The 27683-nt window shown below is 42.3% G+C and overlaps 1 protein-coding gene across 1 annotated transcript in view; it reads right to left on the bottom strand.

Moving 5' to 3' along the window:
• Positions 1-581: 581 nt before the first annotated feature.
• MCF2L2 (MCF.2 cell line derived transforming sequence-like 2) overlaps positions 582-27683 on the bottom strand; it is a 160255-nt gene continuing 133153 nt past the window's right edge. The window contains exons 22-34 of the mRNA XM_050902372.1: positions 27031-27252; positions 25547-25639; positions 25044-25122; positions 21719-21791; positions 18400-18509; positions 14216-14311; positions 10059-10148; positions 7830-7901; positions 5974-6060; positions 3619-3737; positions 2936-3048; positions 1846-1949; positions 582-682 (exon numbers count right to left, since the gene is read on the bottom strand). Of these exons, the coding sequence (XP_050758329.1) occupies positions 582-682; positions 1846-1949; positions 2936-3048; positions 3619-3737; positions 5974-6060; positions 7830-7901; positions 10059-10148; positions 14216-14311; positions 18400-18509; positions 21719-21791; positions 25044-25122; positions 25547-25639; positions 27031-27252 (1359 nt within the window). The remainder of the gene's footprint in view (positions 683-1845; positions 1950-2935; positions 3049-3618; positions 3738-5973; positions 6061-7829; positions 7902-10058; positions 10149-14215; positions 14312-18399; positions 18510-21718; positions 21792-25043; positions 25123-25546; positions 25640-27030; positions 27253-27683) is intronic.

The following is a 27683-nucleotide window of genomic DNA, read 5'->3' as shown; positions in this document are numbered from 1 at the left end:
TTGCTGCGCGAAGCCTCTCTGATGGTCCGAGTCAGAAGTTTCCTTTCCACGACCACCCTAAAATGGGATGTTTTTGGTGTTGACCATCAGCAAAAAGGGCACATTTGTGATGTATCAGCTGGAATTAAGGAGGACGGGGAAGGCACAGCCAGAGGCAAGCAAATGGAAAAACCTCCAGGCGACCCCATGGTAGAGCAAGAACTCATAACCATGCATGTGTCCCTCTGCAGTAACTCGGTGTTGAAGCAAAGTTGCCAAAAGGTGCGTGCATAGTAACTCTTCAGCTCTGCTGTTGACCTAATTTAGGCCACATCTTCTGAAACAGTTTGATAATCAATGCGAGCAGCATTTTTCTCCTCTAATACTGAAGGTGGGTTTTGATGCTTTCTGGATGTTTAATGCTCCTTTCAAGTCTGTTTTTCCCAGCTTGCCAGGTGGACAGCACAGTTCTCATGTGTTCACGCTGATAAAGTTTTAGTGAATTACGAACCTCAGAGCTTGTGAGAAAGGCAACTTTGATCCAGTGTCCACCCAAAATAAACAGAGATGGATGGGGTCCTGAGGAAGGCTGGGCCTGCTGTTCAGCTGCCAGCCCTCTGTTCTGCTGGGAAGCTTTTGGCCACCTCGCTCTCCTTGGTGTCTGACTCTACTGAGGCCATACTGCAGGAATCGTTGTACATGTCTGAAAAGGAGGACATGGGCATTGTCACTACAACACGTCTAAAGGATTTCCCATCTACAGTCTTGAGGTTCATTGTTAAAACCCTGAAATAAAATAAAAAATAAATAATCACAATGCTACTGCTCTCCTAATTCCTTCACTAAAGGCAAGGGAGGCTCTTTTGGCGTGTAACTGACTGTAATGTCTGTGTGGCTTTATTTTTCTTTTGAAGTATTAGACATGCCAAAGAAATGAGAGCCATAGTTAGGCACTGAGGGCGAAGACAGAACTGACCTGCTGTGGAGGTGAAGGAGAAGCAATTACCAAACTCCCTTTAAACCACAGCAAAGAATCCTGGTTAACTTTCAAAAAGATTTTTCTCCACTTTCACAAACTGACCAAAAAAAAAATATCAAAAGAAACCAGTAACTCAGAATAAAATGCTGGTAGCTCTCTATCGCAGGTCCCCAGGGAATGGCTGTGCCAGATTTTGCTTTCCTCTGTTACCAGAAGAAAAGCAGGACATATTTTAGTAAATTATATTTAAGGATGGGCAAAAATTAATCTAAAATTGTAAACCTTTGATCTGCAGAGTTGCTGAGATTCAGCTTTTCCAGTGCAACCTGTTTCGGTGTTAGGTCAGAACCAAAGCTGAAGAAAGGATGATTTTTAGTGCTGATTTGGCTGAAATCTTGCCAGAGCAGCCCTTCCTCCAGCCTTTGGAGCCAACAGTGAAATATGATGAAAGCCGTAATGGTTCATGAGATTTTAATGTTTTCAAACCTAGACCAGAACCACAGCCCTGATGCTGATCTAAATCCAAACACTACCCGTGTCAGGATGAAAGCTATCCTGCAGTTACAACACACCCTGCCATATGACACACTTGGGCTAGCTGTAAAGTAGCCAGCCTGGGTACTGGTAGCCACAGGAGTTTGCTGGGAGATTCAAGTTCTGCCCAGGAAGGGGAAAACAATTAAACTGTGCCAAGGTAAGCTGCTGTGCCTAACTAGCTCTGACACCCACGGCACCAAATTTCAGGCTAGATCAGCTGCGTCACCAGAGACTGCAGCACAGACATACACTCAGGCCAAGTGCTTTAATACAGAAAGTGCACTGTTTATCGCATTCTTTTTCAGTATGAAAAAAAAAATTAAATGCCAGTAACACATTTTCTCTATTACCTGCATTGCTGTTCTTAATTATGTTGTTACTGTCCCCCTCTGCTGGCTGCAATATACTGGAAGGAACCCAGTCGCTTTTCTCAGAGACCAGTTTCTTCACTAACCTGAAATTCAGAGAACAGTCAGTGAATTTCCCTACATTCCCTTTCCCTGGGTTGTGTTCCTTAGAGGTGCATGTTGGGCAGCTATTTCCTAAACTAAGGAAGAAGACAGAGGACCCAGGGCAGTCCTACAGGCAGCCAGGGATTCAGTTTCAGCAGTCTCAGATGGTGATCCAGGACCCCAGATCAAGCTCACTTGCAAGCAGACTCTGTGACAAGGAAGCAGTGGCCTTGGCCTGTGTTTAAGACCATGGGCCAAATTCAGAGCTGAAGAAAACGAATCTTTCATATTGTCCATCCCCCTTGCTGTAACACTGTGCGGGGTGGCTGGGTTTAGTTCACTTCCCACCCACTTCACCCTATAGGATTTGCTCCCATCTCAGCTGCATGTCAGTTCTGAGTGAAGGATCTGACTGCACGGGCACTTCAAGGAGATCAGATCTTCTTCCTCCGAATTACCCGTGGAAGGAGAATTCCGATGTCCAGCCAGGTCTGTTCCTAACACTCACTTGTCAGCAAGAGAGAATAAATACACTGAAATGTATGTGAGCTCAAGGCAGCCAGACTCATTCCACTTTGTCAATCACATCTTATATCTAAGCCTTTGGGGCTAAAAATGCTCTCTGGTTCACTGCTGCAGCATGGGGATTTTACTGATTTATCCTATGGGAAGGTGCTGCCTTTGACAGTTGTCCTTCTGGCTAGAAGGTGTCAAAAGCCCAAATATTCCCCTCTGTTTCCTTTATGCAAACTTCTGTCCTCTTAAGCCTCATGTCACAAGCATTTGGGATGAAAGCCAACCAGGCAGAATTAACCAAAGCTGCTTGTATGTTCATGCCTCCCACTGCCTCTTTCACATCGTGGTCAATGGGGTGAGTGGATTTGGGTTGACTTTGAAGAGGCTTTGACATTCTTCTTAATGTTTTCCATCTTTTCCAGGAGGTTATGGCTGTTCTACCTGTCAAATTCTGTCTCTCTGCTGTACTTACCATTGACCGTTCTCTCCTTCCTGCACAAACTGCACTAAATCTCCATCCTCGAGTGTAAGAGAATCCGGGAAACAGCTGTCAAAACTGCCTTCTACCCGAAAAAGATTGGTCCCCTAAAATGAATGAAACAATGCACCAGAAATAGTGTCACTATGGATGAAAGAACACTGTACAAAAGAGAGCGAGTTTAGTTAAATACTGAATTAGGCATTTCAAGCTGGCAGAGATTTCTTCTGTAGGGAATTGTGTCACTTTTTATTCCTTTTATCGTGCCCAGGTTAAGTATTATTCAAACTTAGGACAGAACTGTGCTGTGCTTTCAGGCTTTAGAATTAACCGGCCCACCATTATTCTGATACAGAAATTGGGTTTGTGACACCAGGTTAAGTTATCTGGGAAAGTCTGTAATTACTTTTTTAAAGGCTCAGAGTTTTCCCTCACTTTTGTAACAGGTAAAGCTACAGCTTACAAGTCAGTCTGACTTTTTATGGTCCTGATCCTGATCAATAAAATAGTCTCGGAATAATCTCCCAACACCCCAGATCAGATTCCCATCTTCTGCATTCCCACACATCCATGAATTTAAGGCTGGTATGAACCCAAACTTTGCAGGTTAAATCATGATCTTTAGAGAAGAGGAGGTTGCACTGGGAAAGGGCAGCCTAATTTGAAAAAGGAATTACATTGTTAGGGTTGGTCTCTTCCTCCAAGTCAGAGGAGTTGGAGAGTTCATCTGTGCTGGAGGGGATGGCTTCAAAATCTTCAAATGTGTCTAGAGATGGCATTTGCCTGCTGGGCCAACCTTTTCAAAGGAGATAAAACAAAAAGAGTTAGCTATCAGTCATTAGCCTCTTTCAGAGTCAATGTCACAGGTTCACTTCCCGCTATTCCACTTACTGAATTGCTTGTACCTTTTTACAGCTTGTTCCCTGATTTCGCCATAAAAATTACATTGCAGCCATTATTCAGCCTCTAAAAACCTGTACCACTTGCTGTCATTTGTGGGAGGGCAGATTGCATGGCCACGGTGTGCATGCCCATCAATACCTTGAGTGTTTAGCATTGCTAAATTTCTTCAGTTCAGGAGATACAAAAAGCAAGGACCAGGAATATTTCTGTGGAGCGAGCGCTGTAGCAAATGATAACTTTTGCTGACGTGATTTTCAGAAGGCCATGCTCATTCAGTTTCCAGCTTACCTCCACATGGTTATCTATAAATTGAAGTCCAAAGCCATTGAATTTTGGTTGACTTCTTATCTCCATCTTACCCCAAGGTGATACTACCACCTGAGCAACTTACAAGACTATACCCTGGAGCAGGCTGGAAGTGCAGGGAAGGGACAGAGTAAACAACAAGGCACAAAGACAACCAGACCTTGGTGGTAGGTAGAGAAGATCTCATTAATATTTCTGCTGTTAGCAGTCTTATTGCATTATTTGCATCCAAAACCACCCCAGCCCAGTGGAAGGGACTTAATGAGAGATTTCCAGCCCAAGCACAACAGCCAGTCTCTTTACCTACAAAGGCATGCCCAGAGGATGTGTCCTGAGGGAAATTCACTGACCCTCATACGACCTGCCTGCCTGAGGCTCTCATGATGGAAAAGTAACTCAGCCTCTTCTGTACAGATGGCAATCATGGTCTACGCTTTCCTTCACACTTGATGCCTGTCTGTTTTCTGATGAGGATGACTACAGTCCAGCTAGGAGGAAACAGACCTTGCATCTACCAAGGGATTCTGCAGCCCTGACAGATACAAGCTGAATGGAGTCAGCCAAATCACCACGTGCCTTCCTACTTGATGTACCTGCTGTGCATTACCTGATTCACAGGGACTTGGGCTGAGCAGATGCTGAATTAAGTTCTTTCCAGCCTGTGGGCCATTGCTCTCAACAAGGCAAAGTAGTGCTCTGACAACAAGGCACGGAGACAGATGCTCACGCAGTGGGATTATGCATAACCCAGCACTCACAACCCACAGCAAAACCTGGCCTGAGACAATACAAAACCCAAGCCAGGCAGTTCAGGCAGTAAACAGAGAAGCGATCTGATCTAGGAGAAATAGGTTTATTAATCGATTTATTTAATCCCTCCCCGTACACATCCTCCCTGCTACCGGCACTGCTTGGTGCAACATGTGGTCATGCAGCTCTGCCGCCCCTTCTCCTCCCTCCTGTTACACAGGGGCTGGGACTGCCCCGACCACTGCGGTTCAGTTACAAGAGAGACAGTGACCTTCTTCCACCAGAGCAGCATCCCCAGTCATAACCCTACAGGTATGGCTAGGTCATCCGTACTTCTCAAGGTGTAAACTAGCATCTGAAGTGGCATTGATGTGCAGGGTTGTGAGCGTCCCTGCCAAGGTCTGTACCAACAGAGTTTTGAGATGGAAGAGACAATTTGAATTACAGACCATGCAGCATATAGAACTGGACCCCATATTCCGTATCAGTTGACTTACACCAGCAAAATACTAGCAACTGTCTAAATGTACAATAATAAGTTGATGTTAATTAGCTTCAAACTGCTACAGCAATTTTAGTTCAAATTCACAGGTTGGGCTACAAACACCAAGAGAAAAAGATATCCCCCTTCCCCCTTAGACAAAGCTTCAGTAATCTTTTGCCACTGTCATTTGTAGAAAGCATCCAAGGCAGAAACCTAAACAGCAAGGATTCCTTACAAATACATGCATCAGCCTTCCTCTTCCATACAAATTGCTATTCTAATTTCAGAGACTAAGAAATAGCCTAAGTTTTATGTACTTAATTCAAGCTATAAAATAACATAGGTCAAATTCTGAGCTCTCTGTCATCAATTACAAGAATTACTTTCAGCTGTGCTGCCCTACAGAAAGCCAGAATCTGGGACATTGTTTCTATACCTGCTAGTGATCCAAGTTTGTTCTTTCATTGCTTTCATGGGAAACAATGTTCATTAACAGAGAAAAATCTCTTTAAGTTAAAGAGAGTAAATATTATCATAAATTCATATTACACTTTCAAATTGAGATGATAAATGTTTTAATTTTGTTTACCTGTCTGTGAAGCAGATCTAGGTACGGGTCTCGTGGTGGAACCAGTATTACATTTAGTCTGGGCCAATATGGTGTTCTCAAAAGCATCTGTGACAGGAAGTACAATTTGTGTCTTCAAGGAGGAACAGTGACCAGACAACCAGTACAAAGTGAATTCCTGTATCCCCTCTGCAACTGGTAGTCTCTTTAACAAACAGGTGGACTGGGGTCCAACAGTTATAAAAGAGGAGACACATGACCAGCACAAATGAATGAATAGACAGCAGCATGCCACAGAAAAACCGTAAGTCTGAGAAGGACAGAGAACAGCCAAATGAATCAAACAGAAATATTGATGTTAATTAAGGAAAACGATTGCTGGGTGAACAGTGCAGCGTTCTATTTCACTACAGCTTCCTTACACATTTTTAACATATTTTCCTTGCAGCATTTCAAATCTTTCTGTAGGTGATGGTATATGGTTTTGATGCCCATCCATACAGCAATGAAAGGAGACCAGGGAGGCTCTTCTTCCCAGCCAGAAATTAATGATTTTACTCTTGATGAATGCAATGCAATTTTGTGGGGGAAGTTTTTATCTAAGTACATCAAATCCTTTGCGTTATTAACTCTGTCAGAGTCCTGGCAATAGCAGCAATATCTGCTGGTAAAGGGATGATAATGTTCATTGTTTCCTACTTAAAGAAACTCAGTCTGGTGAGGGGTGTTGTGCAGTAGGGCCATGTTTTTAACCAGTGAGGATCAACTCGGCTCTATCCTACGGATAGTACTTGCACCTTGAAATACCCCTACCTCTGCAGCCACATGGTATGCTGAGATCAGAAGTATCTGTCAGTGAGGAAAGTGAGGTATTAACACCACAGTTTGGGAAACTCTGGTGCTGGGTGCCAGGATGATTTCAAACGTAGTGCCAGGGGTCACTGGCAAAAGGAAATATTCTGCAAACAGCAAAACTACTATTTCCTCTGCTGTCTCTGAATTGTTTCTTCCAACCTCTCTGTTCCAGTGTCCTCTTCTGCTGGGAGTGACATAGGAGATAGCTCTGATATGTCACTGATTCCATCACTGACCTGGCCACCTGCCCTTTCTACCAAGGTTTTGTGCAGAGCAACACAATCCTAAGAAAGGATTCTCCAGCCTACATCTCTCTCTCCTCTGTCCTGCAGCAGTGGTACCTGACTGCTTGTGCCCCACAAGGCAACATGCTCTGGCAAATGCTCATGTAAAGGGGAAAGCTGACAATGGAAGCTGGTGATCTTCCAGCGGCTGGAGAATAACTTCCCAGTTTAACTCTTTGGTATTGTTTATTAAACAGTAATTGATGAATCTGCTGCAACAAACAGTTGGAAATTCTGCTTAGCTGAAATGAAACACTGCACCTTAAATGGATATGAATGCACAGTCTAGCCTCTTCTATAGTCTTCATGCACATGGCTCCTGCTCCTCTTATTTGGTATAGACACTAACAAGGGAAGAGGGATGCAAGCGGCCAGACTGCAGGTGAAGGTGAAAAGTAGCCCCTTGGCTCCCTGCTGCTGCACTCTACGGAGTGAGGTAGAAGCCAGGCAGAAAATCCAGATTCAGATGACAGTCTAGAGCATTACTTCCCAAAACAGGCAGAGAATTGGGGTTTTAATTTAGGCCCATCCCTAGGTGAAAGTTGGTAAATATACCATGAGTGCAGGGGACAGGCAAGGGGGTGACAAGCTGTGTTTATCACAGTTAAACAGATAAACTGACACCAAACCCCCGAATGGCCTCCAGTGTCGTCTGCCAGCAGTGATGAGATGTGAATTCAGTGAATAATATCAAAAGATTGCCAAACAGGTTTTCATGCAGGATGGAAATACTCATACCTTCAAACCCCAGGGGAGTTGGGTCACTCTTTATTTCATGTCTCTTGACTTTAACTGCAGGAACAAGGGGACCTGTGTGAAGTTTGCAGAGTCACAAGGCTGTAAATATTGTTAAAGGAGAAACTTGCTTCCCCATTACCTGGAAACACTACCTGCCTAATACTTTCCATTTCACCCAGAAAAATGACCAACCCCTAAATTCTAGGTAGTGAAGATAAACACATCTGTGATGTGGGCAGGAAACAGACCCCTTTTTGCAAAAGGCATTTAGACATAGTAAATGTATCTGCTTCCAATCAGGTTTCACAGATGTTTTCTCTCACTCTTGTCCAGGAGCTGGCACTAATGCAGGCAGACTCACCATCTCAGCTTTCTACCCACGAGGTCGGCAGGGAAGAGCCCACAAAAGCCAACACTTACGCCCCACAGAAGTGGAGGGCGTCTGCCACAGGTCCACGTACAGTGCTTCTCCTGTGTCCTGACTCCACATGTGGAGGGCTGGTGAAGTGATGGAGCTGAACTGTTAGCAGTGAGGATCAGCACACAGCAGTATGCAGTAGCCTTGAATGGGATGATCCAAACACCCTGGCTAGACCTGCGTTTGGCTGATGCTGAGACAAGGCTCAGGCTTCAGTTCTTTTGTCATTTGAAATATTTTCTTAAAGCAGATGCTGTAAATAAAACTTAATTGAAAAGCAATGGTTTTGTTTTCTAGCTTTTAAAATCATTACAAAAGTAGTTTTCTCAGCATTCCAAGAAATTGCCAACAGTCTTGTGGCGGACAGGATCCTTAGGACAGGACTTTTTTATGTGAAACTGTAACAAAGTTTGAATTTCGTTGTAATTCACACATGCTCTCTTTGATAAACCACACTAAAGAACAACCCTCGGTTGCCCATTCTCTTTGTACATATGTGCTTCTTTCTGTTCCCCAGCTTCGGAAATAAATATTAGGAAATAATTCAGTCTTCCCATGACTTAGTAACTGATCACGTATTTCTGAAGTTGTTGCTGAGGTCAGAAAGCTATAAGAACCTATTCTCCTGTGCTATGCCCGTCATTTCCATGTAGTGATGTTTTAGTGTTACGGTCTAAAGAGGTTGGCAAAGAAACATTTGTAGGTAGCGGTAATATCACATCCTTCCTCTGCCAATAAACCCCACCACGCTCTCATTTCATGACAGCCTCATTGCACAGTCAAGGGTTCGGTTTGTGTCCTTCACAACTATTTAGAACGCACTAAATACTGTGCAACCTTCTTCCTGACAAATATATAGCAAAGATTTTTATACAAATGAATTCAGCTGGTTTTCCTTCTATTTTGGTTTGTGAATTGCCCCGCACATCTTAAACTTGCAAATCAGTTCCTCCACTTCATTCCAGGAACTGCAAAAAGACAGTATATTCAGAATTCAATGTAAGACCATAGGTTCTGTTCTCAAAAGTAACTCCGACGTGTCGGCATAGGTGCCTACAATCCTACTGATTTTCAACACAACCAGCTTGCCCAAATGCATGGGTTGCTTTTGAGTTTAAATGTAGGCACTAGTGCAGTAACTTCAAGTAAATTTTCTAAAAGTTCCTTTTCTCAAAATAATTACAGCTCAAAAATAAAACTTTCATAAGTTCCCACACAAACTGCATAGAGTTCAGTGCATTCTGGGCACCTAGCTCTCTTACCCACGTCTGAAAATTTCCTTGCAAACATAATTTCTAATCGTAACTGATTATGCTAAATATGCTTAGAACTGGCATCTATTGCAACTCCATTTTTGGCTTGATTTCAGGCTTTCTGACCATCTGATGTCTGCTACGCAATGAGGAGATTCTCTCCTTGAAAGCAAAAATCTTAAACAGCTTTAAGGAAACAGAGAAATAATTTCTGTTGAATTTCAGTTAATCCAAACCAGGGACAAATTGGAAACCTAACCCCACATCAGCCGAAAATTAATCCAGTTTCCGTGGAAACCAGCACCACTCTTTGAAGCCTGTTATGGAGAAACTGAGAAGAGTCACTATATATGCTGGCAGCACACCTTGATAGACATTCAAAATGTCTTGGCCTGCCTCCCTGCAGGTGTTATTCTGGTCGTGACTCTTCTTCTACTGGAACCTCCGGCATTTATAAAAATTGAGCCTGATGTACTCACTCTGTGAACAGCATTTGGCAGTAAATGTGTCAGTCAGCAGGAAGGGAGAAGGGTAGCTAAGCAAGCAGCATGACAGTACCTTTGGTCACAGCAGAAGCATTAACTGTGGTGCTGATGGAGGAGGCTAGGGAAAAGCGACGGGTAACTTCTCTTTCCTTAGATTCTGGATCTGGGAGAACAGACAGATGCAATGCAGGGCAGGATTAGAGGTTAATAAGCACTGAGGGTAAAAGATGTCCAAAGCAAAGCAGCAGCTGGAAAAGGGTAAATAAAAGGTAGGTTGCTCCTCTACAACAGCCAGGAAAAATACCCTCAACAAAGTGAAAGCACAGAAAAGAGTTTATATGAACATATTTTCAAAGCAATTCCAATTGCACCAATTTTAATACTTCAGAAAGGAGACTTAGGCCAATTAATATTTTAGCAACCAAGTAGTGTCTAAGTACAGCTACAAAACACAGAGAGATGAGCATGATGGTTAGAATGGTGTGTGTGTCTACAGATGAGGTTTGGATTATTTTAGACACTGAACTGCTTGTTCTGTGATGACTGACCTGAAATACACTGAAAAACAAACATGAATGGTTTGGAGTTCACATTTGTCATTTCTAGAAGTTAACTGCATGAATGCCTGAAAACGTTCTCTGAGCCTCCATCCTTACCAGTGCAAATCGGCTTGGAGAAAGTGAGGGCAACAGAGCTTTTTTTTGTTTACTCCAATTAGGATCTTGCCTTTTCTCAAAGTCTGCTCAGGAGTGAAGACACAACTTCCCCAGATTTCACTGTGAAATATGAGTAGCATTTTTGACTCAAAATATTTCATAAATGGATCACAGGTATAAATGGACTAACTGTCGGCTAGCTTCAGAGAGCACATGATATTTGAAAACACATCGAGGTCATTACGCAGCTCTTAAGAGATCATGTCTACACATCCACAAGCACATCAGTACACTTCTTGCACCTACCAACCACAGCAGCACCACTTGGGAGAAAAAGTTGCTTGCTTACAAATATTTCAGGATTAACATTTTAGTCTCTTCTGCTGAAAACACCCTAAGCACGTCCTGCATTACTCAAGTGAGTATTTCCACTGAGACATAAGTAAAGCTATTCATATGCCTCATATCTCAGTTTCAGTAAGATACTTGAACACTTAACTCTACCAGGACACAACCTCAGTTGAAAACGGTATTAGAAATGGCTTTAAATGTTCTGTTGAAGGTTTTCAGATTTGTCAAAAAACATTTGTGATTTTTGTGTTTTGATTTTTAAAAATATCAAAGAAATATTTATGTAAAAATTAAATAGTTGCTTCTATTTTCACTGAAAAATTTCCTGGGATAGGTGAAGAGTTATTTCACACAAAATTCTTTGTAGCACATGCTTATATGCTTTGCTGAATCTTAGCCCAGTTGTTCCTAGATGGTGCCTGTGATTCAGAGGGACTTTTCTATTCCAATTGTCTCCTTTCTCTTATCATGTCTATCTTCTTTTCCCTCTTCCTTTTTTTTTTTTTCCCCCATGGTTAACTGGCATACAGCACTGGAGTAAAATAAGTTTCAGGTGATTTTATATTTCAGGTTTAAATATCCTGTGCAGAACTATACTACTGTGAAGATTTCCTTGCCAGGGATCTTAAAATTCTCTTTCCCATTCCTCATCTTCACATTTCCTTATTTTAATGTCATAGATTTCCTTGCCAGGGATCTTAAAATTCTCTTTCCCATTCCTCATCTTCACATTTCCTTATTTTAATGTCATCACACAACATTTCTCTTTACTTTGTTTTTTCCATATTTCTGCCTAGTAAATGTCACATTCACTATATGTTTCCAGCGGAGCAGAAATTAGCGTGACTGGTTGAACTGCAATTCCCATAATGTTTTATTATGCCAAAACATCAGGAAACCATATTAACTCCTTAAAATCTCAGTGCAATTTTAACTGTAGATTGGCTACTGTAAAAAGACTGTAAATTCTGTATCTGCCAATGCACTTCCTTATCAATTTACTCATAAAAGCGCATATATTCAAGGACGTCCTTATTCACACCTCCTAAAAGGCTGAAGAAAAATGAGAGGTTAAACTCTGCTCTCAGTGATAATTACAATGGAATGACTCCACATTTAGGCTGCTGTAACTGCCCTTATTAAAATACAAAGAAAATTTCACCTTATAATAATGGTGTTGGGCTACATTTACACCACATCATGCAGCTGTTAAGAGATCCTGTGCCAACTCCAAGGAATATGAGCTTGGCTCTGCAAACCAGGACAGCTAATGCTGACCCAAGGGTTGGGGAGTGCTACCAGTGTGGGCTTTCACACACTTTGGTACCGGTTCTAGTACGGCTGCCTTGGGGGTCTCTGCACTGATGGAGTGCAGGATGGTAAAGTTTCTCCTTCAGACATCAGCATTTCTTTGGCCAAAACACCAAGGTGCTTATATACAAAGTTTTCTACCCCATCATATCCAGCCTGGGCAGACAGTTCAGCAATGCTTTGAGCACCCATGCTCTGCTGCCAGTTGATATCCATCAGGCAATCTTGTTTTTCCCCTAGTTAGTCTTGTTATTTTATTGTTTAAACCTTCCCTTTTATGTGTTCTGGACATGAACAGACACAGTGGGTCTGAAGCAAAGTATGCTCAGCTCAGTATGCCATCTCCTGCCACGGCCAGTAACAAATCCTTAGACAAAGGGGTCAAGAGCAGGACAAGCTTATTGCAGTAACTTCCCTGTTACCTTCGCACAGCTTCCGATCTGCCTTAACAGCCGGTCCATATAGTGCTAACGTGGCTTTGCGTTGTCACTGCCTGCAGAAATGACCACACTCTGCAAATCATCCAGCCTATTTGCCAACTGGTTTCCTCCAGGCCAGGACCAGATTAGTAACTATAGTAACTGAGCAGCAAAACAAAGTGAAATCGGACATTGTGTAGTTGAGGTGTTTCACAGGAATCTCAGGTAGCCAGACCCAGGAAGTCTTTGAGCTGAGAGTGCCTACAGCTTAGGGGGTATGAACTCTTCTGAACTGTGCTTTGCTGTCTGGAACACTGAATACAATGCAAGACATTTCACATGACAAGAAAAATTCAGATAAAAGAGCAAAAGAGGCCCAAACCAAAATTGCAGATGCAAACTCGCCCGAATTACAGCATTATCCTGCATTTCTGAAATCTGGATTTTGTAATAGATTTCCCCAAGTCACAGGATCTGAAAGCCACTCCCTTTTTTGTATTCAGAACGTTGAACTGGTTTGTCCATCTTGGATCTTACTACCAAGTGCAGCCTTAACCTTGCAGCTAGAATCTTATGGCTGTGCTGGCTCTTGGTGTATTCTCATCTACTTTATAACATTGTAATTTAATGCTTCTGTATTTCTCTTTTTATTCTTTCATCTTGCTTCTTCCTACTTTGATGCTCACCCTCTCCATCATTGCACACTAACCCTTTGTCTCACAGAAGAAGTATCATTTATCAGAATAGGAGAAAAGCCATGTAATAACAATAAAAAGAGTAATTACATTATCTTTTCAGAAAGTGATTGTAAATAGTCATTCAATTTAATTTCTATTCACATTTCTTTCTTTCCTCTAAAGTCTCTTCCTTGCACAGCCATCACAGGAACATGCAATGCTCTCTACTCATGGGTATTAAGTGTCTTCTAAACATTTATGCACAAAGACTCAGAACACACCATTTTACAGTGTCATATAACATAATTAAGTAGAAATGGCAATAAACCCCAGATCTTCTGAATTCCGGTTCCCCAGTGTAACCACTAGGCCATGGCTGAGCAACATTTGAAAAAACAAAGAGGTCCAACCAATGAACAATTTAACACATGAAAACCCCATGTAGCACAACACAGAGGTGACACTCTTCCCTTCAAGCCAGTAAATTGCTGAAAGAAGTGAGGTTGGTAGTTTAAAACAAGTCCACATTTTGGCCCTTGAGAGAAACTGGAAATAAACGCTATTTGCACTGTGCACCAGTAAAAGACCCAACCAGTCAACTCAAAGGTTGCCTTGCCAACACTGCCATGGGAGCAATTTTTGGTAACAGTGTCTTTGAGAAGAGGAGCCATATGTGTGCATCAGACAGGAGCATTTTGGTGAGATGCAGCAGCACTTTAGGAAATAGTGATGGATGGTACTATGGGATGGAGAGAACATTGTGGGAGTGCAGGAAACAGATGGCCAGAGACCAAATGCTGCGTGGGGTGATTTTACCTTTGGGTGGAGCTCTGCGGTTGGAAAGACCTTGCAATGTGAATCGCTTTCTAGCAAGCGCTGTGCGCTCAAGGTTAAGGCTGGTGGAAGCATCAACTAGGAGAGAGAGGGAGAGGGAAGAGAAATAAGGAAGGAAGGGTCAACTGTTCAGCTTATGGGAAAGGAAAGGTTAGCATTGGATGACAACTGAAAATAAATAAATAAATAAATTTTGATTCAGTTCAAGCCTGAGCAAGAGCTAATCAATTAGAAAGGTGACATGAGGTCAGGGTGGTTAAACCAGCTGAGCCAAACAGAGCCCCTGGGTTGAGTTTGGTTCACTGAGTTTTAATGGAGAACAACAACAACAAAACAAAAACAAAGAAAAACAGGTGAAGGGATGTAGCTTTCATCAAAGGAAAATACAGTTTAGCAGCAAGCTCATTAAAAAGGATCTAGTGCCTTTTGCTATGAAAACACATCACTGTGGTTGGAACAGCAAGGTTGTAGGGAGAAATAAGAGAAGCAGCCTTGCAGTGCAGGACATGTACAGACAGCAGGTGTTGCAAGCAGTCCCACTTCTGCTATCCAGTACTAGCACTGAAGAGTCTGCTATCATCAGCCCTGTGGCTGATATGCTCTCAGCCTTACCTGCTGAAGTCTTTCTAACAGCCTCCGAAGCTGGCATATAGTCATGCATTTGATCTCATGATTTGCTGGGATGTAAGGCGTGCCATGCCAGCAAAGCTTACATGCCAGGCTCCTACATGAATAAGCTAGCCATGCCGCCTGACAGTTGCCTTTACAGAGATAAGTCACAGATGGATCTAGGTCCTGAGACTCTGGGTTTGAAAGATACTCAGTTACTCGCATTGCAGGAAGCAGGTGGACCTAGATAAAACCCCCAGATCCATGCATTCCTGCCAAATTCTGCATCTGCCCCTTTCTTTGTGTGGGCAGGTAACGCACAGAAGGTTTATGGCAAAGGAGCAGGACAAAAGCCGTATGTTGGCTGCCTGGTTCTGTGCCTTAGGATTTAACCAATAGCTTTTTCCTCCTCTTTATTTCATACACTGCCAAGTAGAAATCATTAGAGGGACAAATGAAGACCAGAAGTACAAAGGGAACATGAAGAGACAGTGAATCCACACTGACGGACAAGCAACAGACAGACAAGCTGTGCTTCCAAAGGAAAGCGCATCCCATAACTTCCTGATTTGCAGCCAAGATAATCCAGGATCCGAAGTGCCTGCACGCATAGGGGGGTGTGAGATGAACAGATTTTAACCATACAGAAGTATTGTGTCAGTGTGGTTTGGCTCCTTCTACCCGGTGGCCTGACGCCAGCTTTGGGCCAGGCAGGTGCCTCCGGTGAGGAACTGCTACCGAGCGGCGGTTTCAGCTGTGGGGCTGCCCACAGGTGCCCTGGGAAGCATCTGGCTTTCAGACTGCCTGCGTTGGCCTAAGAGCCATTCCCTGCCACGGCTGCTCCCACTGCAAGGCAATCTTTGTAAAGATACTGTAGCTTATAAAGTAATCCAGAAACTGGTATATAAAATATTTTTTCTTTCTGTTTGCGTCGAGCAAGAAAATCCATCGTATTTCATTATCACAGAGTCATGTGGCAAGTACAACAGTGCATGTGTGTAGGGGGTGGGTGTATATGTTAGTTCTTCAGCTATGCAATTATATCACTTCACTGAGGGTCCTTCACTGAGGCACCCCTTAGGATTTCACAAGCCCCCACAGCCGCTCAGCACCAGCCAATCATTAGATACTGGTCTCTAAAGACATGTTGTCTTCACCTGAATTATTTCAAACCTTCTCCTTCATTCTGCACGTATACCAAATGACCCCGGAAACCACTTCCAAACATAATAAGGACTAGGTCCTGATGGGCAACAGGTTGAACATGAGCCTGCAATGCGTACTTATGGCAAAGGCAGCCAACAGCACGCTGGGCTGCATTAGGCAGAGCCTTGCCAGCAGGTCCAGGGAGGTGATGCTTCCCCTCTACACAGCACAAGTGAGACACAGCTGGAGTGCTGTGTCCTGTCCTGGGCTCCCCAGTACAGGAGAGACATGGACATACTTGAGCGAATCCAGTGAAAGGCCATGAAGATGATTAAGGGATTACAGTAGCTGACATGAGGAGAGAGTGAGAGCGCTGGGATTGTTCAGCCTGGAGATGAAAAGGCTCAGGGGGATCTTATCAAGTAAAGAAGATGGAGCCAGATGCTTCGCTGTGGAGCCCAGTGACAGGACGAGAGAGGCAATGGGCACAAATGGAAATACGGGAAGTTCCATTTAAAAATATGAAAAAAACTTTAACCACCTGTGAAGGTGGTTAAAGCCTGGGACAGCGTCCCCAAGGCAGTTGTGGAGTCTCCATCCTTGGAGCTATTCAGAACCCAACTGTACGTGGCCCTGAGCAACTTGCTCCAGCTGACCCTGCTTTGAGCAGGGCAGTTAGACTAGGTGTTCTCCAGAGGTTCCTGCAGGACTCGGCTCCCATATAGCTTCACGAATCTACCAATCAGGTCCACACAAAACACTGGTTTATATGTAGATAACTCAATCACAGGCACTTATCCGTAAGAATAATGAAACTGAAATAGCTTGCCAACAGTGCCCTCCCCCTCTGTACTCTAGAAAGAAAACAGTACTTTAAAATAATCTGTGTTCACATTAACTACATAGATACTGGGAGTATTACCGTCAGTAGGTGGCACAAAAGAGACAGTTTTGGCAGAGCACCAGCCTCCATGCTGCGTGGGTACTGCAGCCTAGCAGAGCCCAGGGGTCCGCGGCACCCTTCCTCTGCACCTTCGAAAGCAGGACCTCACCGTACATTTTTAAGACGAGTTCAGCCCCTGCAGAGCCCCAGCTAGAGGTGCCTCCCAGGGACACAAAGCTTCGCGGGGACACCCAGAGCCGGACAGCTCTGCCGCTGGCTCTCTGCAGAGCGTGTTTTGCAGCCCGGGATGCAGAGGCAGAGCCTGAATCTGCCGGAGCGGAGGGACTCGGGGCTCAGCTCTGCGGGAGCAGCCCCATGCCCGAGGATGAGGAGGCTCCCGGCTGAGCGAGCAGGAATTGCAGCGAGAGCCCTGAGGATCCGGTCATGGGACAGCAGAAGACAGCAGAATGAAAATCAGCATATAGGGGGATCCCAGTTCACACACTCTTGTGTAAGCTGGACCGGTTAAAAAGCATCAATAATTTTCCTGGAAATTTTTTTAAAAGGGGGTTTATGAATTTCAAATGAAAGACTGCTTTTCAGTTTTTTAATTTTTTAAAAAATTAATTTTTTTAAATTTAAAAAAGTTCATATTTTTAAAAAAGAAATTTGTACCGAAACAGGTTTTTAACATTGGATTTTTTAATGAGGAATCCATAACTTTCTTCCCAGAATGAAAACTTACTGCAATGAAAAATCTTTTGGTGAACAGCCTATTTTTCAAAGAAAAAATATTCCACATTTTTTTTTACTATATTTATAAAGGGGCCTGCTGTTACTTTAAGCCTGATTTGGACATTAATCTCTTCAGGCTTCACAATTTTCTTTTTTATATTATTAGAAAAGTCTTTGCTCTAACATTTCAAAATACTACCTAAAAGAGAAACTGCTGTTGAAAGATTTTCTGTTCCTGCTACTGCCAGATGACATCCAGTTTCTTTTTAGTGTTCATTTTAACCTATATTGTATAGAATATATCTATTGTATTTATGTCCTCAAATAATGGAGGGACTTTCTGTGACCGCATGTGCATTTATTTACTATACACTAGAGGTGAACCTATACACAGAGGAGGCAAAAAAATCTCTTTGACGTAAAGCAAGGAAATTAGTTAGCAAGGTCCATAAACAATCTTAAAATTAAATATGGCTAGAAACCAACTTAGCCAGGATATAGAAGGTTAAAATATGCATACTATTGCCCCCCAAATTCTATTTTTAAAAACCATAAGTTGTATAAAGAGCGCTGTAATGCATCAAAACTCAGACTTAAAAAATCCCGAACTGGTAACGCTTTTTAGTGTTCAGGAAGTTTCATGGTACAGTCACTCAGCTTTGTAGCATTGTTTTTTTGATGTTGGGTTTCAACAACATACATTTAAAGTATCCTCATCAAACTCCAGAAATGAGTGTGCAAAAATAAAAATATTACCCTTTGGAAGCAAAAAGCTCTGTCTCAGAACTCCTACCTCTCTTTTGTCTGGCGCTGGGACTGGAATTCCTGTTTTTATTGTTAGATGCTTCCATGTTTGATGTCTCAGATTTGTTTTCATATATACTTGATGACTTCCTGATATATCTTTGGACAAAAGAAATAAAAAAATAGTTACATTCCTGCTTAATACTTAACGGAGCACTGAGCACTAAGCATTCTTTTTTACCCTCAGATATGGAAGCCTAAGGAATAAAGGGCACGTTTTAAAATTCTGTGTGCTGTGAAAGTCTGCATCTGTGCAGGCATGTATGGTGGAAAAAGCCATTCTAGCCCCTGCCTCCTTTCCACACCACACAGTAAGGGATGTGCTTAGCAAGAGTTGAGAGGGGAAAAATGGAGGAACAAGCTGGTTGTCTGCACAAGCTCTTTTTGCAAGTCCAACAGATTTGGAAGGAGAGAGTGAGAAACCAGGTTAGAAAACAGGACCCCAGTTTTCCATCCTTTCCAGCAGAAGTATATTTGACTCCAGGAGAGAAATGGGTACTGGATGGTCACGTAGAGGTCATACCATGTGTAGAGGAACATATGGATTCCACTGGCTCCAGGATCCCCCAACTTCTGTTTCTTCTGCTCTTTGAAAACATGAATCCAAATGGGATATCCCTGTCTACAGCTGAACCACAGACGAGGGGATCCATCTTGCCAGATTTGCACAGGTACTGGCCTTGTCGTCGGTAATGGGAACAACCCCTCTGCCCCACGTTTGTAGGGCATTTGACCTGCAAGGTTTTCTCATGGTTCTTATCCTCATTGTTTTGCAAATGTCTGGTGGTTTAGTTTGGGTGTTTGACTGTTATCTTTGGCAGACTGCTCCACACATTTCTTTGTGTCTACACACCTGAAATACTCTTTCCCAAAATGCTCGTTATTAATATGTATCAGCAATTACATTGCTGTTTACAATTAACATATGAACTGTTATACTTAACATTCATAGGTTTGTCTTGCTGTAAGGGAAGGTCCAAGATATCATTAAAAACTTAAAAACATTTGGAATACTAGAGATCTGTGAATACCTTTTATAACTGCAAAGCAGCCTGGGACTCATTGCTTTGTATTTGAACCTCTGACCTGTTTCTGATGGAACCTTAACAGAGGTCTCTGTTACCTCCTGCACTAAATCAAAATGTGATTTTACAGCCTGATGTCAGGAACAAAATGGGGCTCAAAATAAATATGGGAACAAATCCAAAGCACACTCACATTTCCTTATTCTTTTTTCTCTGTTCCTTCCCAGTTAGGCTGAGATAACTGTGAAACATATAGCTGACAGAGTTAAAGATTTACAGCTGTGAGAAAGACACCAAGAAAACACACGAGCTTCTCTGAAACAGCATCTGCAGTAAAACTTCAAGTGTTTGTGTATATCTATCTGCATAGGATATTTTTACATGGATGTATGACTGAATGAGTCATTTCCAATAAAGCAGATAAATAGACTACTGTTCTAACTGCTTAACTAAGTTGCATATGTTTAAATAGATTAGAAAACAATACAAAGGGGTCATTTCGTTATCACTGAAATGCAGCAGCCATCCCTTGAGAGAGATACAGCAGCAATAGATACCACAGGGCATCTCATTTTAGGATTAAATGTTGAAACTTTGGGGAAGAATTTACAATGAGAGAATTTAAATAGATTGAACAGGACGTAGGGACATTCAATAACCACCTGTATTAAGGGCACTGGCTCTTAAGTGTCCCTTTTGCCGACACCTCAGCTCCAATCGTGAGTCAGCTCAGCCCTGCCTTATCTCACGGAATTGCAGCCCCAAGTGCTGCGCTGGCATATAAACAAGTAAAGGGGACAGTCTTTGTCACTGGACAGACATGGCTCGGGGAGGGGAGAGCGTCCTGCAAAGAGATTTCCCCAGTGTCACAGTACAGGTTTGACAATTCCCAATGAACAGTAGAGCCACTGTTACACACGGGCAACCCAGGAGAGGGTGTCTATTGGTTAGATAAAATCTCAATAATTAATTAGCCTCCAACCACTGGCAGAGCACTGATGATGCTGGTTGCTCTTTAGCTAATACTGTCTCCCACTGGCTTACTTATAGCACCTTTCACAACTGGGGCTGCTTAGTCATGTCAGTCATAAACACAGACTATGCCCACGTGGGTGGCTATCACAAAGTCTAGCTTCTTCCTTCCTCTCCTCGCCTCCACCCAGCATACCAAAACAGGCTGCAGAAGGGGCTCCACAGTCTGAGGAATTCTGGATTCACTATTTCACATCAGCTAGTGCAAAGCCACCTTGTGCTGCAATTCCCCTGTCCTTGCTTCTCTCTGAGACACATATTACAGAGGATCAAGGTGGCCTCTGCTTACAATAGCCAATAGGACACTCTGAACGTTGTTCCACTCATGAAAGCCCAGAGCGTTGTTCTTTCATGAAGACTTACCATATTCTTCCTGTCCCTATAATAACCCAGCATTTGGAGCAGAAGCATCTAACTTCTCTTTCTCTGGCATAGTTGGCAGGGTGAGGACAAGCAGCACTTCATTTTTCCTTCGGTTTAATCCACTCTAGGACAAATAGCTAATCACATGGCCTTTCTTCCTGGAGTTAATTAATTTTCTGTTGACATATTTTGTCTATAATTTCTGCTCTGAAAATTCTTAAAGAGTCTTAGAAGAGGGACATACATCTGGATTGATTTGAAACATTTTTGTGATTACATTTCATTTTTTACTGGAATAATTTTTTCCTATACCCAAGGTGGTTTTGCTGAAAGATTTTCATCCTTAAACCTTTTCAGCTTAAACCTTAAACAAAGCAAATGTAACCAAGCCCAGAGAAAATATGGTACAGGATTAACAGCACTGCATCTGTTTAAAATTTCTTGCATCGAGTTGTACAACTCTTAAAGGCTGGCTATGTTACCTGGGATCTCTTGGTTTGGTTGATCCTGCTAAAATTTTACAGTGATATCCCATGCCAATTTACATTAAACTTGCCCAGCAATCGGATCATTACAAAAATTTGCTGACAGCTCCATTTAACATCCTGGAAATGTTCCAATACATTTTGTCTAAACTTGAGTTAATCCAGAGCATATGGTTCTTTTGCAAAACCAAATTATCATCTTTGAAATGAATTCTGCATTGTGATTTTAGTTTCCCCATGAGCAAAACCTTTATCTGCATTTACATGTCTTTAAAGAATTTGAAGACAATCAAGTAAGTTCGTACCCAGGAAGCTAAACACAGAAAACTAAGAATTTATGCATTGCAAAAGCACAAAGGCAAGACAAAACACGGCCCTGATATGCCACGATAGCTGTGGTTACCTGCTTGCATTGGAGGAATCCATTGGTGCATGGTATACGCTCTCGGTGATTCTTTGGTGCAGTTGACTTGCTTCTGTTAAAGAAAAAGTAAACAGAAATTGCTCCAAATTGTATAAGTTGCTTCCTTGTTTGCATAGAAGGTGGGGGAGAGAGAGAGAAATAGCAGAGGAGAGATTTTGACTGCTGCTGCAATCAAAATGGAATACTCGTTCTTGAAGAGAAAGGCATATGGTCATCTTAAAGGCTGAAAACTTAGCTCACCCCAACAGCTCTTCTACCCATATTTTTTCAGTGCAGAAGAGATTTCTTCCCCTACCACCTTCTCTTTCCTCTGTACCTCTTCCTAGCTCACTGCTTGCTGCACAATATGGCTCTAGAGAATGGACATATTGGCATTTTTCCCAGAATACAATACAAGTTTTGTGGCGCTCGGCTTTTTCTGGGTTTAGCAACACATGTACATGAGTCCTTTTGTACACGCAGCCATCTAGTAGAATATACCCCCATCCCTCTGAAGAATGCTTTTGCTCAGCTCCCTGGACAAACAGCAACAATAAAATGTTATTCAGATGCCACTTGTTCACTCTTTTTGCATAGCTGCAAGGTAGCAACAGACTCATTTGTACCTATGTCCAGTAACTGCTGAGTGGAGAAAGATGTTAAGAAAGGTTCTGACAACCTGGTTTTCAGGGCCAGGAGAGTCAGACACTGAGAAGTGAGGAAGCAATGGAAGGAGCTGCTTTCAAACTCTCAGATTGCTGAGATCCTAGGGCTATTTCACTCTGGAAGAAGATGAAGCTCCTGTCAATGAAAGGAGAACAGACAAAGGGACAGGGGCAGCACTGAAAGATTAAATTTAACAAAGTCTTTTGTGGGCGGGAATGCTGGGAGAAAGGAGCACTCTGGGTGGGGAGTCGGGAGTAGCTCCATTCCTGATTTTGGCAATTGATTCACAGCCTTGCACAAATCCCTTAAGCTGCATCCATAACTCCTTTGCCTGCAAGAGACGATTATGCTTTTTGGGATTGACGGATCAAGGTGTTACCCAAAACCTTGTTAGCATTCCATGCTCACTACAGTATATGATAGAGGGTGTATATACGCTAAATGTTTGGACACTAATGACCCATATGTTAAACTATTTATCACATACCTTTGGCCACCTTCTTTGCCCTTTACTCACTCATTCATCTCAGCTGGTTCCTTCCAACATTCCAACCCCCTGTGCAACTCCTAACAACAGTCATTAAAAACAGCGCTGACAAGCAAAGGTATCCCTCTTCCTTCTGTCATTACAACACACAGTTGGAGAAATATCCAGTCTTGGATTAAGCATGAATTAAGGCCTCTTCTTTCATGAGTCATTGGAAATAAAAACAACTATTTAAAATGACAGGACAAAGCATTTGCTTCCTGCCATCAGTATTGTAGTAAGAGCTTTGATTCATGCGATCATTTGGGAAAAGGCAATGGGAAGAGTTGCAATAGCATATAAGATTTCTGCCCTCTGACTGCTGTTCTGCTGGATTCACAATGAAGGAAACTTGACTTTGCCCATAGAGTAGGATGAAAGTCATCCTTGGATGTTCTCAAGACCAGACTGGATAAAGTCTTGAGTAACCTGGTTTGACCAATAACTGACTCTGCTTTGAGCAGGATGTTGGACCATGATGTCCTGAGGTCCCTTGAAACCTGAAATATTCTAGGATCCTATGATCTTAAGACAAAACAATAAAGAATATCAAAATATAAATGTTTTCAAAAACCTTCAGTCGTGATTCCTGCATAGTTTTCTCTGGAAGACACACAGTAACTCTAGCATATAGGTCTTGTATGTTACAAAGATGTCACAAATGCTCATCTGGGTGACATACAAGCTTCATTTTCTTTGCCTAGAAACACACATGGAGGATTAGCACTCTGTCCTATTAAACACATACATTTTCTCCATAAGCTAGTCTTCTCTTCTGTGGTAGCCTAAGTAAAGCCAGCTTTTATACTTCAGAAGTAAACATTACAAACAATATCAGAGAGTCCCTAGATCAAGTTCTGAAACTGCACTGGTAAGAATCTGGAGTTCTTTCCTCAGCAGTTCCTGCGGAACTGACCACAGTGAAATTCAGAATAAAAAGGAGGAAGAATGAAGACAAGAATAGTAACAAAAGACCTGAGTAGTAAGCATTGTAAATAAATATATAGTTATGGGTTGGATTAAATTGCTGAGGCTAATGCGCATAGTTGTGTCCCTCCACTTAAGTAGGTTGTAAGAACTCATTGTCTTTGTGGAACAGACAAATAAAATAAAGGTGACCTCTAAAGTTAAAGCACAGGCACAGGGTTCCACCTAGGACAAATTCTGCTTAGGAATCTGAAGGATGTGGGTGCAGAGGCTTTGCTGGCATTGCTTTAAAGAGAGGTGTGTGTTTGAGAGAAGCAGAAAATGACAGATCAAAGTGAGAAGCAATGCCAGGGCCCAGGAAAAGTCTGTATTGGACACAGCTACGTGGTTTTGTCCTAAGAGAGCCTGAAAAATGGCTTTTAGGACTCTGTACATTCTTGTTCATAAATACAACAGTATCTCAGATAGTAAGAGAACATAGTGATGAAAGCTACCTGGAATAACCTAACTGAATTTTGTCTGTCTTGGGTTCAATATCTTACATAAAAAAGGGTGTCATTATTTTAGGTACTTATGAGGCTTCAACCATTCATGTGTTGAGCACGTCACAAATGACCTTCATAGTGACACCTCTGTGAGAGAGGGAAGTGTCATTAATCGTGTTTTACAGGGAGGTCACTAAGATAAAAAGATAGGATAACTGACTGACATTTAAAACATAAGGCAGGCAACTAGATTTAAAATAAAAACACTCAAAAACCCAACAAAGCAAAACAAACAATAGGACAGAGAGGAACAGTTGCTGTGTCCGGTCATGTATGTGGAAGAAGATCTTTTGTGTCAGGTCTTGTGAGAAGGCACAGAGTGAAGACTGGGACCCCATCTCTTCACATGCTGATATAAATGGATGTTTCCAGGGTTGCAGCTTGAGAGGGAGAACAGAGGAAAATCATGTTCCTTGGAGTAACTGTGAATGGAATAATCATTCATGCCATTTCTAAAGTTCTAAGGAATTTTCTTTGATCAGAACAAGGGTTTAAATCCCAGCAGTGCGGCAACCACCCAACTGATCCTCACATAGAAGATCTGTTCTTGCTGATTTCACTGGTGGTACTGGACGGCACTGTAAATCGTCCCAGCTCCATGTTGTCACACACAGCTCCATAAGGAACGCAACATTACCAGATCTTGCTCTGTGTGTCCTACCTCTACATGCTTCCAGTTGTCCTGTCAGGACTTTGCGAATCTCTGAAATCCAAGTGTTTTTCAGCTCAACAGAAGATGCCTGAGAACACAAGAGGAAAAGGCAAAGCAGATCTAGTTAAAGCATGCTGCCAATCACTTGGCTGCCCTGACCTACATTTGCTCTCCATTTTCCCAAGGAATGGAACACTGTGGCCAGCTTTGAGCAAAGCAGAGGACACTCTTCAAGATGGAAAAGTTACCATGAATCTAAGGTCCTGTCCTTGCTTGTCCTTGTCCAGTGTTCCAAGTAATTTTCCACTACTTTGTTTCCTCTTTTCCCCAAAATCAAGACCACCTTCACAATGATAAATCAGTAATTTCAGTGCCAACACAACAATGAAGCTTCCAATGGCTATTGTTTCTTGAGTGTACAGGACAGTGAAAGTCATGAAACTGAAAACTTTCTTAAAAACAATTCAACTGAAAGGAAGTATAGTCCTTGGGAAAAAACAGCTTGTTGTTACCTGAATGATATAGACCTCTTCTCTGCCATTATACCAGATCTCAAACTTCTTGTTATCCCCTTTTACATTTTCTGTAATGCCCACAGTGCTCATCTGTTTCAAAATAGAAAAGAAGAAGCTGGAATCTGGAAAATGTCAACAGTCTTTAAACTCTTTATCCTCTGAGAAGCATTTTTAAAAGGCTGCATTCACTTCTGCACCTTAGGGAGTCATTAAAAGTAAAATTCAGGACATGTTCTTTCTCAACATCTAATTTATCATTCATCTTGTTGATTGTTTGATTTATCTGTTTGATATAGGAAAAATAAAAAAACATTAAGTGCTCAAAAGTAACACAAGCTAATGTCTGATTATGAGTTTATCCTCTTTGCTTTTTTTGCTTGAACTGTAGGTCAGTTTTCAACCCTATCCTGGCTCTTGTCCACCTACACCAATTTTCAGTTTGAGGAAGATGGTATTTTCAACTTGCCATCACGGACCTGCTGAGGTGGGAGAGGAAGAGGGATGGAACAGGGCTTTGAGATTTAATGACTCATCTGCAAATCCAGACAACACAAAAAACTAAATATAGTTTCAGGAAAATTAAAAAAAGAGGTGAGCAAGGATCTAAGTGTCTAACTACGCAAGACGAAAAAGGAATTGAAGAAAATAATTCTAGATTTCTTAAATGACAGATTCTTAACCACAATTTTAAAGTCCAGCTGCTACTATACTTATCAGCTTCCCATCTTCTTCCCGTATTTGTTTATCCCCCTTGTTCTGATTTGCCTCAGCATTAGATTTGAAGTTTTAAACAGCTTTGATTATGTCATCATTCCTGCCATCTCCACAGAAAGAAACTTCAAACATTTATATGAATAGGTTCACTCCTTGAACCAGGTTCTATTACAATTCCTGTCTGGTTACTCTGTAATAAGTTTGCAGCTTTACACTTGATAACCCCTCTTAGTTGTCTGAAGCCACAAGTGTCACACCAATGTGCTTAAAGGGAAAATATGGCCTACTTATGAACCTCATCTTAACAGAAGATGTCCTGACTCATATCTGGAAATGTCACTCTTGCAAATAAAAGGGCAATTCTACTGCACTGTGATTCATCTGTAGCTATTATTGTCACAGAATACGTCTGTTCAACTGATGTCAATGGTAAAACTCTCAATAGAACTGAACGTGGAGGATGCTTATAGGCAGAACAATGAGAGGTGCAGGTCCATTCAAGTGTTGCTTCTCTTTACGGGATGCTGGGCAAGAACACACAAGGTGCCCATTTGCATCAAGTTGCAAAACCAAGGTTCGCGTCTGGAGTTGCAGGACATATGGCTGGGTCTGTCTCCAGATCAAAACTAAATGGGAGCTTTCATTTACTCAGGGGTGCAAGATAGCTCCAGATATGTGTACCTGCTTCAAGTCTCCACACGGAAACATCCCTGTGTTGTGAGAACACCAGATTTATTTCTCTCCCCCACCATTACCACATTTGTTACCTTTAACGAATTTTTAAAGCTGTATGAAGCCGTCTTCTCATGGCCATCTGTGTTCTCCTCCCGTTTCTTGCAGAAAAGTAGCATCTTTGTATAGAGGAAGAGGTGTCTTTGCATCGGTTTGAATCTAGCCAAGTCCTTCACCTTGTTGTGCCCCTTCTTGTGGTCAGTCCACACATTGAAGGAACCTTGCATCAACAGCTTGCCAAGCTCACTGACATCTCCCTAGCAAGCAAGGAAAAGAGAGAGCCTACATCACGTTCAAACTAGGGTAATCCCATGCACAGTTCTTTCCCCTAGTGGTATTTAAGCTTCCAGGCAGAGGCATGTGCCTAGGAATCCCTTGTGTTGGAGAGTGTACATGTTACAGCTGGAATCCCATCTGCACGTGTCTCCTTGCTAAACCTGGGTGGTTTCTTCACATAACCATTAACCCATTATTTTCCATGTCTGTAATTCTCAGTTTGTCTCCCCATTCATAGTGTCTAAGGTCTGTCTCAGGACCTCTTTGGATCTGACACGCAGGCTGTCCCCTCTGATGACCTCAGAGGAAGCATCTTCTGACAAGAATTGGGTTTCAAGACTCCTGACTCCAAGGCAGTATGAAGGCCCAGTGCAGTCCAGATATCCAAGCAAAGGCCTTGGCTCTGAAAGAC

The sequence above is a fragment of the Gymnogyps californianus genome, chromosome 10, assembly GCF_018139145.2.
Source record: "Gymnogyps californianus isolate 813 chromosome 10, ASM1813914v2, whole genome shotgun sequence".
In the NCBI taxonomy this organism is placed as follows: domain Eukaryota; kingdom Metazoa; phylum Chordata; class Aves; order Accipitriformes; family Cathartidae; genus Gymnogyps; species Gymnogyps californianus.
The sequence above is the reverse complement of the archived record's forward strand: the minus strand, read 5'-3'. Positions and strand labels throughout refer to the sequence as shown.